Below are 19,600 nucleotides of genomic sequence, written 5' to 3'. Positions count from 1 at the left end.
GGCCTTATCATATCAACAAATATTTGTGGGGAACCCATCTTGTGCTGAGTACTGTGGGAGGTGCTGAGGGTATAATGATGAACACATAACTTTTGTGCTCATACTACTTACAGTTGCTGGGAGACAGTTCAGTGACAGTGAACACACACACATATGCACATATATAATTATAAATTTTGAAGATCTATAGGATAAAAGTGAAGAGTGCTGTAACGTATAACAAGGAGATCTAATTTAGACTGGAGGAGCAAGGGAAGTTCTTCCATGGAGTCTCATATACCCAACATGAACTATGAGAAGAAAATAATCAGGTGGAAAGTGGGGGTAAAAAGATCTTTCAAGGGAAAGAAATACATGTATGAAGGCCTCAGTTGGGAAAGCATGTAGGTTTTCTTCAGAACTGAATGAAAAACAATGTTATGGGGCCACAGTGAGGAAAAATGGCACACAACAAAGCCCGAGAGGTAGGCCCTGAGCATGCAGCATTTTGTACGCCATCATGGGCAAACCATGACTCTATGACAGGAATTGCCTTAACACCAAATGTGGAGTTAGGGATAATGACGTCCTCAGCAGTGCAAACAATTTCCTTTGATTCAAGATGTCTTAAATAGGTTCAGTTTGGGGAATGATAGTTTGAAAATAGGATTGATTGTGAGTTATTTGAAGAAACAGCCTTCTGACCTGGTATCCTCTGGGTCTTCTTTAAGTGTAGGTACTGAATGTGTAGCTGTGTGTTTACTTGCAGAGCTGAGCCCAGGTAAGGTAGCAACACACATGTGTTGAGCTGTACACTATTAGGCCCATGACACACACTGTCTCCTCTCATCCTTGCAACCATCCTATGAGCTGGATATTTTATCTCCATTTTATAGATGAGGACTGAGTCACAGGAAAGGTAGCAAATTTCCACTACCTTGGAAGATGTACCTTGGAACAGATGATTCAAATCTGGGTCTCCTAGGTTTATGTAGTAATTCCTCATGGCCACAATTCTAGGAGCATAGTTGTTCCAGGATCTCCTGACATGGGAATAAAAAAGGTCCTTGTAGATGCCAGTACCCTCCATTTCCTCCATTTTATTAATAAATTCAGGCACTCAAGGCTTTAAGCATTTTCTTAATAAGCATTTATTAAAGACTTAGTAAGACACCTGGTACCACTGAGGAGAGGGAAAGATGAATGAGAAGAAAGAAGGAAGGGATATAAATATATATAAGACAGAATCTGCCTTCAAGGAGCCTATATTAGGAAAGCTAAGGCTTATATACACATAACCATGAAATAGTGGAGAATGTGTTGGGTCACAAGAGAAATATAAACTAAGATTAATTCCGGCTATGCCTCTGAAATACAGGTAAGATGTTGAATGGTAGAGAGGCAAGGGGAGAGCATTCCGAATCAGGCAGTCATAATTTGGAAGGACATTTCCTCTAAAGTCATTTCAGAACCTCTCTTCATAGATTAATCAAGCTGACAGAGCACGGAGCACTTTGTTCTTAAGAGGGATGCACGGTCAAACAAAACGCATGCTATATGTGGCTGAAATGTATCCCTCATATCCAAAATAAAATATAATTAGACACATTTTAATACTTCCCTAGATAAGAGAGACTTCTATTTTCTCCATAAGGTTTGTTGTTTAATTTCAGCTGTACAACTACCATGGCCGGCCACAGGGAGAGGAAGAAGAGGAAGCTCCTGATGGTGATTTGCTATTGATCACTTTGCCGTGCTATCCATGTCCCCAGGAACTCTACCTGGAAGCCTCCTAAAATTCCAGCAAATCCTCTCTGGTGTAGTGTTGGTTAAGAGGGTGGGACATATGGGGAGAAAGGCTATGGACTTAGTTGAATATGATCAATTCCTGGGCTCTCAGTGTGATTGCTTCTTTCTACGCCCTTCTCATTTATGTCAAAAAAAAGACTATGAAGACAGATTGAAGTGAGGGGAACTTTGTAGAAAACCTTTTGTTTTGTTTTGAGGATGTAGTGCAGGAAGAGAAACAGGAAGTGGAAAGACTAGAATATGGAGGCTTTAATGTCAGATTATGGAATTTAGATGTTCTGTAGCAGATAACATAGAAAATCTTGGATCTTGAAGTTTGTTGTTGTTTTGTAGTTTTTTTTTTTGTTGTTGTTGTTGTTTTGTTTTGTTTTTTACATAACCAGATTCCTATTTAGAGGAAATACCTTGAAATAGGATAGTATGTTTTCCCAATTATAGAAATGTCTTATGCGTAGAAGATGTTAAGAGTTGTTGTTTGTTTCATGTTTAACCTCTTTCAAGAGTTATTATATGTTCAGTCCATGGTTTCTCTAGATATTACTGTAATGGTATTTCTAGGGGAGTCAATCCCAAAATTAATTCCAAGAGAGTCAATAAAATTGCAATCCAGTCAACATTTGACATAGCCGAACAAACATTTATGTATTCCAAATGTCCTTGCAACAGGAATTCATTTCTTTTCTCAATCTCACAAAGGAAATACTCTCTCCTGGTGTTTCCCTTGATATGTAAGGTCAAGGAATTAATTTTCCCTTTTCTTTTTAAGAGTATGTTCAACATGAGGGCTTTTGCTATGTTGCTCTCTGTCACCCAGCCATCTTCCACCTCAGCTTTCAATAATATCATGCCCATAGCCTTTTGTTTCAAAATTGATTTTTTTTTCAGGAAATCAAAGGTGGAGGAGTGTCTCTATTAAATATTGATTTTTTATAAAGACCTCACTTTCTTTTGTCCTTTCTTCCTTCTTTCCAGAAGCTGAAAGGCAATATTAGTGAAAGGGTTAACAGCCTTGGAAAAGTCCATTCTAGATGTTCTCTTCCATTTAGGTTTGCTCACTTTTTTCTCCTGGATTATAATAATATGGTTTTAATACCATTTCATCTCAAATAATTCTATTTGTTGAGCAATTAACATTTCTATTTTTCAGGTCATTTTAAACCATCACATGCATATACTAAAAGTATTTTAATAAAATTATATTAACTTACAATTTTTTCTTTGAGGTGGCCTATAAAGCAATAGTCCAATCTAAAATGAAGTGCAGTTTTAAGAAATAAATTTAGAAAGTATATTATTTTTATCTTATTTCAAATTTCTAAGGGCATATTTTCATTGTATAATGTCCTATAAAAATACTAATAGTAGTTAGTAGTTATCTATTATGGAATACTCACCTCTACCAGGCACTGCTTTACAGAAAATATAATAAAGACCTCTGTGAGATAAATGTGACCACTATGGACGGAATTGTGTTTCCCAAAAATTCTTATGTTGAAACCTAACCCCTAGTATGAATCTATTTTGAGACAGAGCTTTCAGGAAGTTACTAAGGGTAAATGAGGTCATAAGGGTGAGATCTTAATCCAATAAGATTGGTAGACTTTTCAGAGGAGAAGAGAGAGATCTCTGTCTCTCTCTGCTTGTGATATGCATACCCCAAGGAAAGGCCATGTGAGGACACAGCAAGAAGGTGGCTGTCTATAAGCCAGGAAGGGAGACCTCACCAAACTTCCCACCTCCAGAGCTGTGAGAAAATAAATTTCTGTTGTTTTAGCTACACAATCTCTGGTACATTGGTACAGCAGTCCAAGCTGACTAATACAGTGACTGTCTCCATTTTGTGGACTGGGAAGCAGACAGAGTCACTGGCAAAACTGGTATTTGAACCTGAATATGTTTGACTATACAAGTCAAACTCTTTGGACTGCCCTCTGAATTTTAAGCCAGAAAATAATGAATACAGGTAGCTTTTTAAAACAATACTAAGCACTTCATCTGTTTTTGTTTGTTTGCATTTTTATTTTTACTAGATTTAGCAGATATACACAAAGTCAGTTGATTTGGCTCATTCCCATTCATTATCATCTGATTTTTGTGTTCTAGCAGGATGTTACTATTTGAGCTTTCAGAAGCCTAGGTTAATATTAAAAAGTGTAGTCAATCTTCCTATAATTGCAATGTTGAAAAATCCAAGATTTACTATTGCTGTATTTGCTTGTTGTAAAACATATTAAATACAAAATATCCAGTTTTGTGCCTGAAACTAGTTGGCAGTGTCCCATTAAATCATATTAAAATTAACTTCTATTAATTGGATTAGAAATTCAGTGAGAATGACAGCTGCTATTGCCTTTTGCAGTTACTTTATTTCTCTATAATCCATATGGCAGAAATAACATAATGGTTTTTTCCCCATTGAAATAAACATTTGAGGTTAAAAGGTTTGACTTGATGTGATCAGGGTATGTGTATTTGTTTTTCTTTCTTTAAAAATAATCTTTTTGTAAAAACTGAACTATCTTTTTTCCTCTCTTTTACAGGTTTTCACCAGCCATATTTTTATATCTGATTAGCATTGTTCCATCATTATGGCTTCTTGAAATGCACGATGAGACCCAGGTATGTCCCTTTGGAAAGTAGGAAAGTGGAATATTCATCAGTAAACTACTTTCATACCATAATCCAATTTATTTCAGAAATGCACTTTTCAAAGGAATTGGAGTTATCAAGAATTGAATAAGTAAGAGGCCATTAGCAAAAGAAAGTGAATTCATCATCTATCAAAACCAATAAAGATGTTACATATGTTTAAGATTTAAGATTACATAATTAATTAACAACTTATGTTAAAGATCTTGTTCCTAAGCACCCCCGGCCCCCAATATGCTAGCATTTACATGGGGTAGGGGAGGGTTGTGTGTAAAAATTTGGTTAACTTTGCAGATCCAATGAGTTTCTATATTGTACTAAGAATGGGCAGGGCTCGATAATCTAGCATCCTATAAAATGACATTTTTAAAAGTAGCAAAAACTAAAAAGAAACCCCATCGTCTAGACTCTGCTCTGTAAAATGCAATCAAACTTGGGACGGATATTTGAAACAGTCTGTCTTAAAATACAGGCCTTACAGATTACAAAAGATTCCTTTTTGAGACCCCCATGAGCTGTTTTAGTGAAATAGGAATTCTACTCTGGAGCCAGACATGAAGGGTAAAGGAGAGGGTATGAGACCCACCAGGAGCAGACATGAAGGGTAAAGGAGAGGAGTATGAGACCCACCACTGGGAAAGTTGGGCTATAGGTATTAGGATCACACTGACTTAAAAAATAAACAATGGCTTCCAATGAGAGTCCCTCATCTATATACAGAGAAAGAGCTACTAATTTTTTTAATTTTTATTGTTATGCTTATCACCATACATTACATCATTAGTTTTTGATGTAATGTTCCATGATTCATTATTTGTGCATAACACCCAGTGCTCCACGCAGAACGTGCCCTCTTTAATACCCATCACCAGGCTAACCCATTCCCCCACCCCCCTCACCTCTAGAACCCTCAGTTTGTTTTTCAGAGTCCATCGTCTCTCATGGTTCGTCTCCCTCTCTGACTTACTCCCCTTCATTCTTCCCCTCCTGCTATCTTCTTCTTTTTTTTTTCTTAACATATATTGCATTATTTGTTTCAGAAGTACAGATCTGTGATTCAACAGTCTTGCACAATTCACAGCAAGAGCTACTAATTTTTAAGTGAGTTGCTTCTTACATGGGCAACCTTAGGTATCAGGATCTGGACTAGATTCACAATCTATTGCTATTACTGTTCCTGTACAACCCTGCAGAGGGCAGACTCTAGCAGATTCCAGCCTGGACTTCGCATCTTCTGGGCTCAGGTTATGGGACTATGTTACAGATAAGGGGTAGTTATGATATAATATTATTATAGTACTTTCATTGATACAATGCATTATTCAAGATAAGAATTTGCCACTATGCAGATTTCTTTGCTGCAGTTGGTCATTTTATAGTAAAGTTAAGCCTCTGATGTATGTTTCAGATACTCAAACCTTATCTGGAAAATGCTTGCTCTAAATTTTAGGCACACACAGGGAAATTTAGACATGTGGACTATTTCTGAAGAATTCCACAAGCACATACCAGTAAAATAGGCATGAAGAAACATTTATCTGCTTTAAGTCCCCTATTTAAAAAATATTAAAGTCATAGGCTATCTTTATGACTGTAGCAAAATATTTTTGTAACACTAAATTGGCTGGTTCAAGTTATCATGGTTTTTAAAAAACTATACCATAAGGAGTTAGAGGACTGTTTCAATTTCCTTACTACTTACTACTTTCAGGGTATGGAAATAAGCTCTGGTGATTTGAATCATTTCTTTCCTTCACATCCAATTCTATAACATGACTATCATCCACAATAACAATTCATTTCCCCAAATGCTTTTATAATATAAATGCATTGCACAATTAATTGATATACAGGTCAAATCCCATTACAACAAATAGCATGCAACCAAAAGCTCTCTTTTTAATAAAAAAAGATTTTTGAGCCCCAGGCAGTACCTCTCTAATTTTCATACTAAAGAAATTGGATCTTTGTAGTAAAGGATTTGACTCATTTTGACACTAAGAATTAAAGTGAATGCCCAAAGATTGAATTGGGCAGGGTGGGCAGAGGATGGAAGTAGAAAAAAGTAAGAGAAAGGGAGACAAAACAGTATTGGAATTGCATTTAAAGAAATGAGAAATGGCAGAATAAAGGGAGGTACAGCAATTCTCTTAGTCCATTCATTTAAAAAAATTTGGTTGTGATAATAGCCACTTTTCCTTTCAAAGTATTTCCAAATACATTTTTTCCTTTATGAATTCAGCAACTCTATAAGTTCGGCATGGTATATATATTTTTATTTTATAGAAGAGGACCCTGAGACTCAGAAAGGTTAAATAATTTTCTCAAGGCCACACAGCTAATCAACAACAGTTCTGGGGCTTAGCACCTAGGTCTTAATCTCTATTCTGTTAAACCATACTGCTCTTCTCAATTATGTGTTCTATGTTTTAGAGGAGTTCTCATCAAAATCATCTGATTTTTTTTTCATGACAGGAGAGTAATTTAATTCCCTCTAACATTTTCAATTTATTCTACATCCTGAATGTTCTAACCTATGTCTTGGCATTAGGAAAACATCCTGACTACCTCATAAAGACATTCCTCCTAGGTGATCAGTTCTGTACCTTCATTTCTGCATCTGGCTAGGTCTACATGACTGGAAACAAGATGATTATGACAATAGTTATGACTGTCACTCTTAGGTCTATATATGAAGTGGCACAATTAAAGCAATGGAAACTTTCTGGTCTTGATGGTATTAGGGTCTGGTTTGACCCAAAGGAATATTCTTGAAGCTAATAAGAATTTTTAAGACACAGCCCATGAAAAAGTGGCTTGTTGGTACCCAGATCATCTACATGAACTCACCTATACACTGCTAAATGGAAACAATATCACCATAAAAACAATACTAGTCAGATTATGTTGTAGGAATCAAACCAGTTGTTCTTTGGAGTCCTAATGCGACTGCCCCTTGAAGGAAAATCTCATCAATTTGTAACAAGTAGAATTACAAGAATGGAATGGGACTCAGGTTGCAATATCATAATATGGACTACAAAGCTATTTGCCACTGCAGGGCAGATGACTTTTTTTTTTTAATAATCAGATGTCTATTCTTGCCATTTGCAGCGACGTGGATGGAACTGGAGGGGGTTATGCTTAGTGAAATAAGTCAATCAGAGAAAGACATGTATCATATGACCTCACTGATATGAGGAATTCTTAATCTCAGGAACAAACTGAGGGTTGCTGGAGTGGTCAGGGGTGGGAGGGATGGGGTGGCTGGGTGATAGACATTGGGGAGGGTATGTGCTACGGTGAGCGCTGTGAATTGTGTAAGACTGTTGAATCACAGATCTGTACTTCTGAAACAAATAACGCAACATATTTTAAGAAAAAAGAAAAAGAAGAAGATAGCAGGAGAGGAAGAATGAAGGGGAGTAAGTCAGAGGGGGAGACGAACCAGGAGAGATGATGGACTCTGAAAAACAAACTGAGGTTTCTAGAGGGGAGGAGGGTAGGGGGATGGGTTAGCCTGGTGATGGGTATTAAAGAGGGCACATTCTGCATGGAGCACTGGGTGTTATGAACAAACAATGAATCATGGAACACTACACCAAAACAAATGATGTAATATATGGTGATTAACATAACAATAAAAAATTTAAAAAAAAGTAATAATCAGATGTCTATGGATTTTTGGTCTTAAGGATGTTAGAAAAAACATATCAAGGTCATCACTTTTAATAAATAGTCTGCTTTCATGCCTACAGAATAAAGTGGTCAAAATTGTTTCCTCTTGCCTATTTGATTCTCAAAAAGCCACTCTGCAATGAGGATTTTTTGCTTGGTTCAAAGATTTAATTTTTTATCTTCATTATCTTTTTTTGGAGCCTTAGCTGTACAGAAAAAAAGTGTGCAAACAGCTGGATTTTTGCTCTTAGAGATATGGCACATGGCCATTTTTCCTAAGTATTCTTGTCATTTCACCTATAACACTAGTTGTTTTGATGGGGAGTAGAAAAAAAATAGCTTCTTAGACAGACTTCTACTTTTTCAAGGAGCTTATAGAATGATTGAGGCAGTATCCAGAATAATTAAGAAAAATACGCTTCTTACAGCGTTAGCATTTTTTTAAAAATTAGTTTCTCTTTAAATCCAAATATATTACCATGGATATGCGGTGGTGATGGTAGTGATGGTAGTGATGTGTGTAGATGTATATCTGTGTTTCAAAAGTATGTTAGCCCTGCAGGTGTTTAAAAAAATCTTCAACATTTTTTTTTAAAACAGCTTGTGAAATAATCATTAGCTACACTTATATTTTCAAGTGCTGCTCTTTTTCTCTCTTACATACTTTTTCTCTACCTCAGATTCCCAGCATCTGGATAAAAATCATGCACAGCTCACTTGTAGAAATTTACATGCAAAACGAAGGAACAAAAAGGGAAAAACATTTAGTTTGGGTCTTTGTCAAATTTTCCAGAAACCTAAGTTGACCTCTAAACTGACACTAAAATATGTATTTTGATAGAGGAACATGTTAATTTTTTTGGTTGTTTCAGTGCTTAACAGGCAAGATTGAAGATGATTGGATTACCTACTTAAGCAAATGGTATTTTAGATAAAGAGCCTTCTGGACAAGAAATAAACTCTTAGAATAGATGTTTTGACCAGGATCATACATGTTTTAATGCTGCCACTATTTATTTGTTCTAAAACTGGTCCAGGGTTCAAGAGAGCAACCCCAACTATCACTCCATGAATGGTACATCTTTCAAATACCAATAGCAATTTTCACAGAACCAGAACAAACAATCCTAAAATTCGCATGGAACCGAGGACGCTGAATAGCTCTAAGCAACCTTGAAAAAGAAAAGCAAAGCTGGAGGCATTACAATTCCAGACTTCATGTTATATTACAGAGCTGTAGTAATTAGAAGCAGTATGGTACTGGAACAAAACGGGATACAAAGATCAATAGAACAGAATAGAAAACCCAGGAATAAACCCATAATTATATCATCAGTTAATCTTCAACAAAGCAGGAAAGAATATCCAATGGGAAAAAACAGTCTCTTCAACAAATGGTGTTGGAAAAACTGGACAGCAACCTACAGAAGAATGGGAAGGAAAATGGGCTACGTTCTTATATCATACACAAAAACAAATTCAAAGGAAACTGGACTACTTTCTTACATCATACACAAAAACAAATTCAAAAGAAACTGGACTACTTTCTTACATCATACACAAAAACAAATTCAAAATGGATTAAAGACCTAAATATGAGACCTGAAACCATTAAATCCTACAACAGAACACAGACACTAAATTCTTTGACACCAGCCATAGCAACTTTTTCTAGATTTGTCTCCTGAGGCAAGGGAAACAAAAACAAAAATAGGGGCACCTGGGTGGCTCAGTCAGTTAAGCAGTCAGGTCATGATCCCAGGGTCCTGCTTCTCCTTCTCCCTTGGCTGCTCCCGCTTGTACTCTCTCTGTCAAATAAATAAATAAAATCTTTAAAAAATAAATAAATAAATAAATAAACTCTTAGGACTACATCAAAATAAAAAGCTCTGCACAGTGAAGGAAACAATCAACAAACTAAAAGGCAATCTATGGAATAGGAGAAGATATTTGCAAATGACATATCTGATAAAGGGTTAGGATCCAAAATATATAAAGAACTTAGAAAATTCAATACCCAAAAAACAAATATTCCAGTTTAAAAAATGGGCAGAAAAATGAAAGGAAAACTTCATTAGCATTTTAAGAAGGAATCCTAAATGGCATATATTTTATCACCAGACCTAAATGTCTTATTCATTATAGTCTGTGGTCAATCATTGGAGGCAAAGCCTCACGGTATAGTCCAGATGCAGTCATTAAGTGCTAACTATGAAGGTTGGGAGGAATTCAGTGACTGCACATTTAGGTAACTGCTTTAAAATACATTTGATAGGGATGCCTGGGTGCCTCATTTGGTTAAGTGATCGACTGTTGATTTTGGCTTGGGTCATGATCTCAGGGTCTTGAGATCAAGCCCCATGTCAGGCTCCGTGCTGAGCCTGCTGAAGTCTGCGTAGGATTCTCTCTCTCCCTCTCCCTCTGCACCTCCCTCCCCACCCCGCTCACACGTGCTATCTAAAATAAATAAATAAATAAATAAATAAATAAATAAATAAATAAATAAATAAAATGCATTGGATAGCATAAAGAAAGTGAATTGACATACCCATATTTCTTAATTCTCAGCTAAAGGAATAGAGTAGTCCCCTCTTTTCCATGAGGGGTAAGTTCTAAGATTCCCCAGTGGATGCCTAAAAATGTGGATAGTACCAAAGTCAATATATACTGTTTTTTTCCTGTACATATATACTTATGGTAAAGTTTAATTTATAAATCAAGTACAGCAAGAGATTAACAATAACTAACAGTAAAATAGAACAATTATAATGATGTACTATAATGTGGAAGAAGAAATGGGCAGAAGACATGAATAGACATTTCTCCAAAGAAGACATCCAGATAGCCAACAGATCCATGAAAAGATGCTCATCATCACTCACCATCAGGGGAATACAAATCCAAACTACAGTGAGATATCATCTCCCACCAGTCAGGATGGCTAAAATCAACAACACAAGAAACAACAGGTGTTAGCAAGGATGTGGAGAGAAAGGAACCCCTGTGCACTGTTGATGGGAATGCAAACTGGTACAGCCACTGTGCAAAACAGTATGGAGTTTCCTCAGAAAGTTAAAAATTGAACTACCCTATGATCCAGCAATGGCACGACTGGGTATTTCCCCAAAGAATAAAAAAACACTAACTCAAAGGGATACATACACTCCTATGTTTACAGCAGCATTATTTACAATAGCCAAGATATGGAAGCAGCCCAAGTGTCCATCGACAGATGAGTGGATAAAGAAGATGTGGCATATATATATATATATTGGAACATTAATCAGTCATAAAAATGAATGAAGTCTTGCCATTTTCAAGGACATGGATGGAGCTAGAGAGTATAATGCTATGTGAAATAAGTCATTCAGAGAAAGACAAATACCTTATGATTTCACTCATGGAATTTAAGAAAGAAAACAAATGATCAAAGGGAAAAAAGAGAGATAAACCAAGAAACAAATTATAGAAAACAAACTGATGGTCACCAGAGTGGAGGTGGGTAGGGGAGTGGGGGAAAGTGGTGATGGGGATTAAGGAGTGACTTGTTATGATGACCACCAGGTGATGTATGGAATTGTTGAATCACTATATTGTAAACCTGAAGCTAATATAATACTGTATGTGTACTAACTAAAATTAAAATAAAAACAACAAATTCTACAGCTCTGTACAATGAACTTGGAGCATCTACATCCTCATAGACTTGTGGGAAAGTAAAACATGTATAGTTGACTTCTCATATTAATTGAAAAGTGATTTTCTATCTTAAGACTATAATCTGAATTTTGGAAATATTTATACATATTGTGTAAATCCACATATCTACTCATAATCCCTTAGATAATTGAAGCCATTTTAAATTCTACATATTGTGGGTTTTTTAACATATTGCTTTTTTACAAAATTCTTAGTACTGCAGTAGACATTCTGAAGGAATGTCACAAAATACCAGCAGCAAAGGAAACTTCAATCAAACTCTGATATCAAGTGGACAAGCCAATGGAGCAGAGGATCTCATTAAGACGGTGAGAGATTTTTCCACTGCATTTTAAAGGATCTAGCAAATCACCTTTTCATTTGGTGAGGATAACATTCTCTACACCTTTCAGCTCATTCTTTCTTAAGGAAATTTGCCAGTTGTTTAATTGTTTGGCTCAGGAATTTGCAAAATAATTGTATTTTTATTAATTAAACACATTTAATATGCATAATAGTCATATATATCATATATATTAATAGATATATTTAATTTGCAGCATTAAGTAGCCTTTAACACTTAGGTCAGATAATATATGCACAAGGCGAGATACGTATTATTTGTGAAGGAATGATAAAAGATTGGGATCTGGCCTATATATTTTTAGGTGTTATATTAATAGGGAAGGTTTCCAGCCAAAAGAGAATCACTTCTTTGTTCTTCACTTACCTGATATTTGTGAAACTAACCATAGCCTATTCTAAAATGGTATATGGGAGAGACTCAAGGCCCAGACCCCTACCAATGAGCCACATTTTCAACAATAAGACAGATTATTGATTCTAAGAGGTTTAATTGAATTAGCCTTGGATTCTAATTCAAGCTCCAATCACAGCTGACTGACATCACTTTGAACAAGTCACTTAATCACTCTGTATCTCAGTTTTTCATCTGATAATTGAAAATATTAATATTCACCCTGCTAGTATGCTTCTTGTAAGAATCAAGTAGGATGTATATGTGAAGTCTCACAGAAAAAATATAAAACACTGTGTAAATGAAAATCATTGATCCTCATGCTTGGCTTCAACTGGGCTAGCATCCTGCCTTGTCTTTTATCCTCCCTTTACCTCTACACTTGACATCAGTAAGTAATCAAGAGGGATAAATAGGTTTTGAAAAAATGTAGTTAAGTTACTTGTATAAATCAGTTGGAAGCAACTATCAAAGTTGCAAACTATCAAACTGGAGACCTACACTCCTGTAGACTTTAAAAGATTATAGCCTCTAAGGGCCAATGATATATTTTAAAACTTATTTAGAAGTTAAATGGGCAAGAGATATTATTCAGAATACATGAAAGGGGTGTAAATTTTTCTCCAAGTTCAAGATTAAGGGCAGAATAAAATTTGGTTGCTAGTTTATGGATTTTTCAATAGTATGTTAAATATTCAGAATAAAAATAATAACTATAGTTATTCTCTTTCTTTGTATTTAGGTAATGAATAAACATTATTATACATTTTCTCATTTGATGTAGTAGTGTTTTAAAGCAATAAAAAACAAGAGATCTGTACTATGTTAAAATATTCCCAGATTAATAAATTCAGACTTGAAATCCCTGAAAGAAAAATACAGGATTTTTTTGTGATTTTAATATGGTATTTAAAAAATTTTGCTGTTACTTTGGTTTTTTTTTTAAAGATTTTATTTATTTGAGAGAGAGAGAGAGAGAGAGAGAGAGCACATGAGAGGGGGGAGGGGCAGAGGGAGAAACAGACTCCATGCTGAGCAGGGAGCCTGATGCAGGACTCAATCCTGGGACTCCAGGATCATGACCTGAGCCCAAGGCAGTTGCTTAACTAACTGAGCCACCCAGGTGCCCTTGCTGTTACTTTGTTACAGAGAAGAGCAAAATGAGTAATGATCTTTAAAAGTCATGAAATTGGCCCTTTAAATATCAAATGCTACAATCCTACTAGCAAGTGTGAGGTTTAAATTACTTCTTGTTATAAGGCTGCCCCTTTTTTAAGGACCACGTTAGCTTTTTTTCCCCAGAGTGTCCAGTTGAAAGGAGTTTTATTTTCTTTAGTAAGTGAAGAATCATTTTCTGAAAATGACCTTCCACAAAAGTTAATTCTTAATTGAAAACCATGGTGAAGAAGGCATCTCTCTCCAAGGTGGTAGCTCACAATCTTCTCTCTGTATGACATTTTTGTTACATAGGCCAAAGTTTTTGTAAGTAACTTATCAACAGTATGTGAGAAAGTTTGGACTTTGGGACTCCATCAGACATTCCTGTTAATGCTCATAATTGGAAGATGGCTTCTACCCATTGGAGGAGGGATCACTCGGGACCAACTCTCTCAACTTCTCCTTATGTTTGTGGGACAGCTGCTGACATACTGGAATTCACAAGTGAGACCCTGGAAGAACAAAATGTGAGGTAAGCAGGCCTACAAGGTCAGGCCTCCCACACTTGTCTATTTGTTCTATCATTTGTATTCTGCACAAATAAGGATTTTCAGTCTATTATATGTCCAATGATAGAATCATAGAATTTCCTAATGTTCAGATACATATTAGATACCAGCCCAGTTTATATGTATATATACCTGAACTTCCTGTTAAAGAAAAAGGGCAAATAATATTTCCTTTGGGTGAGAACAGAAAAGCTCTACACTTCTGCATGACCATGGGTTAGGTGGGGCCACAGTTGTTAAAAAACCTTCAGGAGGTGGAATGATCATCCATAGCTCCTCTCTCATGTTCTCAAGTGTCCTGGAATGTAGCCAATCATAAAATTCTCTTCTAGAGCACAGCATAGCTCTAAGTCCAGGAAAGGACCTAGAAAAGACATAGAGAAATCTCTCCTCTACCTAGTTGGGAATTTATATTCCCTGGTGTGAATGGAGAATGGGGCAGATTAGGTTTATTTTACTAAATTGTATTTTAGTCAGTTTGTTCAAAGTGCCTAAAGGCCTTCTGGTATAGATGCCTATAAATTAAAACTTATTGAGTTGGTACTTTTATTTTTGCCACGAGCAAATAAACTCAGAATCCATGATCACATCTGTTTATGGAACCACTTTCTTACCTTTAGGGATTTAAGTCTCAGTGCCTGAATGTACTTTCAGCTTGGGTTGTTTTGTGCTATGCCATAAAAAATAAATTGCAATGAAGCTGGCTCTTAATGCTACAGTTTACTTTTATGCTGTTTCTCAAATAATGAAACATAAAGCCGAGCAAAATACACTAACTTACTGAGTAAACTTAGTATCCCAATTATAGCACAAAGTGTATCTGTAACCAGAGGTTACTTTTACATGATCATTTCCTGTTTCATTTATACTAATTTTTCTTATACTTATTAGCATACATAGAATTTTAAAAATAATCCAATTTAAGTTGATCCATTGTCCTCAAAACATTGATGTTAATTTTGTAACTTTAATACCTTATATTTAGTTAGGTGCTGTACATTGTAAACAAATTCTCAGATACTTTAAAAACACTTGTAATACATGGGGTTACAAGAAAAACATCAAAGAAATCGTAACCAAGCACATAAAAACAGTAAATAACTACAGGCACAGTGACAGGGACATAAAAATATAACTATGACTAGCTATACCTATATAAAATAAACACATACATGCTAAATATCTAGTGAGATGGGAGAGATATGGGGTAGGAAACAGAGTATTCAGGGAGGGATATGTTTGTGGGGGCCGGTAATTAAAATGTGAGAAATGCCAAATCCGTGCTACTTAAATGGTCTGTTTATTAGGTCCATCCACAAATGACACCAATGTGCATTTTATAGATCAGTATTTGCCAATAGACGTTAAATATTCAATGTTAATCATTAAAATCTGAATTTCCCAGAAAAAACATCTTTGAAAATCATGAGGTATTCATTCATTCATCAACTGTAGACTGATTATCTGGTATGTACCAGGCAGTGTGCTGGGTGGAGATTGGGGAGCAAATGGTAAGTGGTGAGAGAAATTCTGGACACACCGACCTCTCCCAACCCAGGTGATTTCAATTCAGCAATTTCTTCTGCCACCTACAAATTAATCAAATGTTTCTAAAATCTTTTTTTTTTCTCATTTTAAACTTGCATTATATCCTCAGAAGTGGTCAAATAAAGAATGCCATGGTTATTGTTTTAAAATTTCTTTTCAGGCTTCATGGTCTCAGACTGAAGTCATTTTATTTTTAGTATAACTGCATTGTGTCAGTGTGTAGTCTCTACTCCCTCAGGTCTCCATCACTACTCACACTCCAAAGTCAAGGCCCATAAAGAACCTAGAATTTTTTTCTCCCTCTTAAAACCCACCTCCTGACCTGTAATTTTGTCACTGGTCTCATCCATACTGCAAGAATTGACACAGCAAATGTCTGTCTCTTCAAAGGAGAGACAAATTCTCACACTGTGGCAAATCTTTCCTCTTTGGACTCAAAAAAGACAATCATGAAAAATAAATTTAATGTACTCATAAAAGATGTTCACTTATAATAGCAAAGGAGGTTACTTCATTAGAACCCCCTTGGCATTACCTATTTTTACAACATTTTATTTTCTATTTTATTTTATTCCATAATTTAGGCTGACAGATTTAGGAGAAAACCTTCAATAATGCATACACTGCAACGATGTCTACCTCTCTTTCCTGCATCCTTGTTAAATACCTTAAATCCAATTTTTTTAAACTTGTCAATTTCTTTCCATATGTCCACTTTAAGTTCATTTGACTAATTCTTATGAATTTACATGGACTTGTGAGATGCTGCAAATTTTTCTTAAGAGCTTGACTTTACACGCCATAAAATTCAACTATTCTAATTTTTTGGTTCAATGATATTTAGTAAATTTATTGGTGTGCAACCATCATGAGAATCTAGATTCTTTGTGGCTGTTGGGAGTCAATTCTCACTCCTCCCATGACCAACCCTAAGCAACCCCTGATATGCTTTCTTTCTGTACAGAGTCTCCTTTTCCAGAAATTTCATGTAAATGGGATCATAAAATATATAGCATTTTGTGTGCAGCTTTTTCACTTAGCATGTTTTAGGATTCAGTCACACTGTTGTATGTATTGGTAGTTAGCTCCTTTTTAATTGCTGAATAGTATTCCATGCATATACCACATTTTATTTATTCATTCAGTAGTCGATATACATGTGTATTGCTATCTTCTTGCTATTAAAGAATGATCTTGCTTATGAACATACACTAAAATCCTTTGGAAAGATCAATTTTCATTTTTCTTGGGTCTATACCTAGGATTAGAATGACTGGGTTTATGTTAGTACATGTTTAGCTTTTTAAGAAACTCCCAAACTGTTTGCCAAAGTGGCTGTACCTTTTTATATTCCATTCTTTCACATCCTCACTATTTTTTTTCAATATTTTGATTATGACCATTCTATTGGGTTCTTGTGGTATCATATTGTAGTTTTAATTTCTGTTTTCCTAATGACTAAATGAGCATCTTTCCATGTGCTAATTAGCTAATCCCATATCTTCCTTCAGTGAAGTGTCTGTTCAAATTTTTGCCCACTTTTTTGGTTGGATTGATTTTTTTGTTGTTGAATTGTAAGAGATTGTAAGAGTTCTTTATATTCTGGACACAAGTCCTTCATTAGATACATAAATGTGAATGTGTTTTTTTTTTTTTCCCAGTATACAGCTTGCTTTTCATTTTTGTCATTTAAAAAGTCTTTTTAAAATTTTTTAATTTGAATTCAATTTAATTAACATATACTATATTACTAGTTTCAGAGGTAGAATTTAGTGATTCATCAGTTGCATACAACACCCAGTGCTCACTACATCAGGTGCTCCCCTTAATACCCATGACCCAATTACCTCATACCCTCAACCCACCTCCTCTCCAGCAACCTTCAGTTTGTTTCCTATGGTATGGTTTACATCTCTCTGTTTTAAAAAAAGAATAGTTTTTAAAAATTTTTGATAAAGTCCCATGTATCACTTTTTAAAATTTTAACTAGTGCTTTAGAAGTCATATCTAAGAAATATTTTCCTCACCCAAAACTGGAAATATTTCCCTCTATAATATTCTGACTTGTCTTTTGTGTAGCGTGATGTAAGGATCTAAATTTGTGTTTTATCTTATTTTGTTTTGTTTTTGGCATTATCCCAGAACACTTTTTGTCCTAGCTGAGACCAGTTGTCTCTGCAATATTTGTTGAAAAGACTATCCTTTCCCTATTAAATTGCCTTGATATCTTTGTCAAAAATCAATTAGCCACATATGTAAGGGTTTTTCTAAACTTTCTATTGTATTCCATTGCTCTATATATTTATCCTTATGCCAGTACCACACTACTGTTGTAACTGGAATTTTATGGTAAGTTTGAAACTAAATATTGTAAGTCTTCTAACATTGTTCTTTTAATTTTGGGGCGGGGGGCAGCTATTCTAAGTCCTCTGTAATTCCATTTAAGTTTTATGATCAGCTTGTCAAATTCTACAAATAATCCTGCTGGAGTCTTGATAAGGATTGTATTAAATTTAAGCAGCAATTTGTGAAGAAATGGCATCTTAAGTCTTTTAATGTGTGAACATGAATTATCTCACCATTTATTCAGATGTTCCTTAATTTCTGTCAGCAATGTTTTGTAATTTTCAATATGTGGGTCTTGTGCTGATTTTCCTAAACTTATTCTTAAGTATTTTTTCTTTTTGATATAATTATTTTCTTAATTTCTTAATATCATTTTCATGTTTTTTATTGCTACTACACAGAAATGCAATTGATTTTTGTATGATGATCTTGTACCCAGCAATAATGCTAAACTTCTTTATTAGTTTTGTAGATTCCTTAGGATTTTCTACTTATAGGATAATGCCATTTGTAAGTAAAGGTAGCTTTCATTCTTTCTAATGTGTATGACTTTTAATTTCTTTTTCTTACCTTATTACATTGGCTAGGATTTCTAGTACAATATTAAATAGAAGTATAAGCGTGGGCATTTCAATCTCAAAGGGTACGCATTCTGTCTTTCACTATTAAGGATGATGTTAGGTATAGGTTTTGCACAGATACACTTTGCACAGATACACAGATCAGTTGGAGGAAATTCCTATTTATTTCTAGGTTATTGAGGGTCTCTTTCTTTCTCTCTCTTTCTCTCTCTCTTTTCTTCCTTCCTTTCTTTCTTTCTTTCTTTCTTTCTTTCTTTCTTTCTTTCTTTCTCTCTTTCTCTCTTTCTCTCTTTCTCTTTCTCTCTTTCTCTCTTTCTTTCTTTCCTCTTTCTCTTTTTCGGACATTGGATTTTGTTAAATTCTTTTTCTATTTTTATCAAGATTATTATGTCGTGGCTGTCTTTCATTCTATAAATATGGTATATTACATTAACTAACTTTCAGATGCCAAACCAACCTTGACTTGGGATAAATCTCACTTGGTTATGTTGTATAATGGTTTCAATGTATTGCTGATGTAGGTTTGCTAACATTTTGTTAATTTATATATCTATGCTCATGAGCATATTGATCTATAGTGATATTTTCTAATGATATCTTTTTCTGGCTTTAGTATTAGGATAATACCGGACTCAGTGAATACCTCAGGAAGCATCCCTTCTTTCTCTATTTTCCAAAAGATTTTGCAAAGGATTGGTATTTACCTATGAAGCTATCTGGGCCCAGGGTTTTCTTTGGGGAAGTTATTTTATTACTAATTCAACATAATTATTTCATTATAAGCCTATTCAGTTATTCTATTTCTTCCTGAGTTAACTCTGATTACA

At 35.1% G+C, this 19,600-nt stretch overlaps 1 protein-coding gene across 1 annotated transcript in view; it reads left to right on the top strand.

Annotated features, from left to right (window-relative positions):
- The window catches only part of TMEM26 (transmembrane protein 26), a 49,146-nt gene that overhangs the window by 12,492 nt on the left and 17,054 nt on the right, over positions 1-19,600 (top strand). The window contains 4 exon segments of the mRNA XM_027596726.2: positions 4,329-4,407; positions 12,030-12,143; positions 14,042-14,198; positions 14,201-14,261. Of these exon segments, the coding sequence (XP_027452527.2) occupies positions 4,329-4,407; positions 12,030-12,143; positions 14,042-14,198; positions 14,201-14,261 (411 nt within the window).

The sequence above is a fragment of the Zalophus californianus genome, chromosome 15, assembly GCF_009762305.2.
Source record: "Zalophus californianus isolate mZalCal1 chromosome 15, mZalCal1.pri.v2, whole genome shotgun sequence".
Lineage (NCBI taxonomy): Eukaryota > Metazoa > Chordata > Mammalia > Carnivora > Otariidae > Zalophus > Zalophus californianus.
The sequence above is the reverse complement of the archived record's forward strand: the minus strand, read 5'-3'. Positions and strand labels throughout refer to the sequence as shown.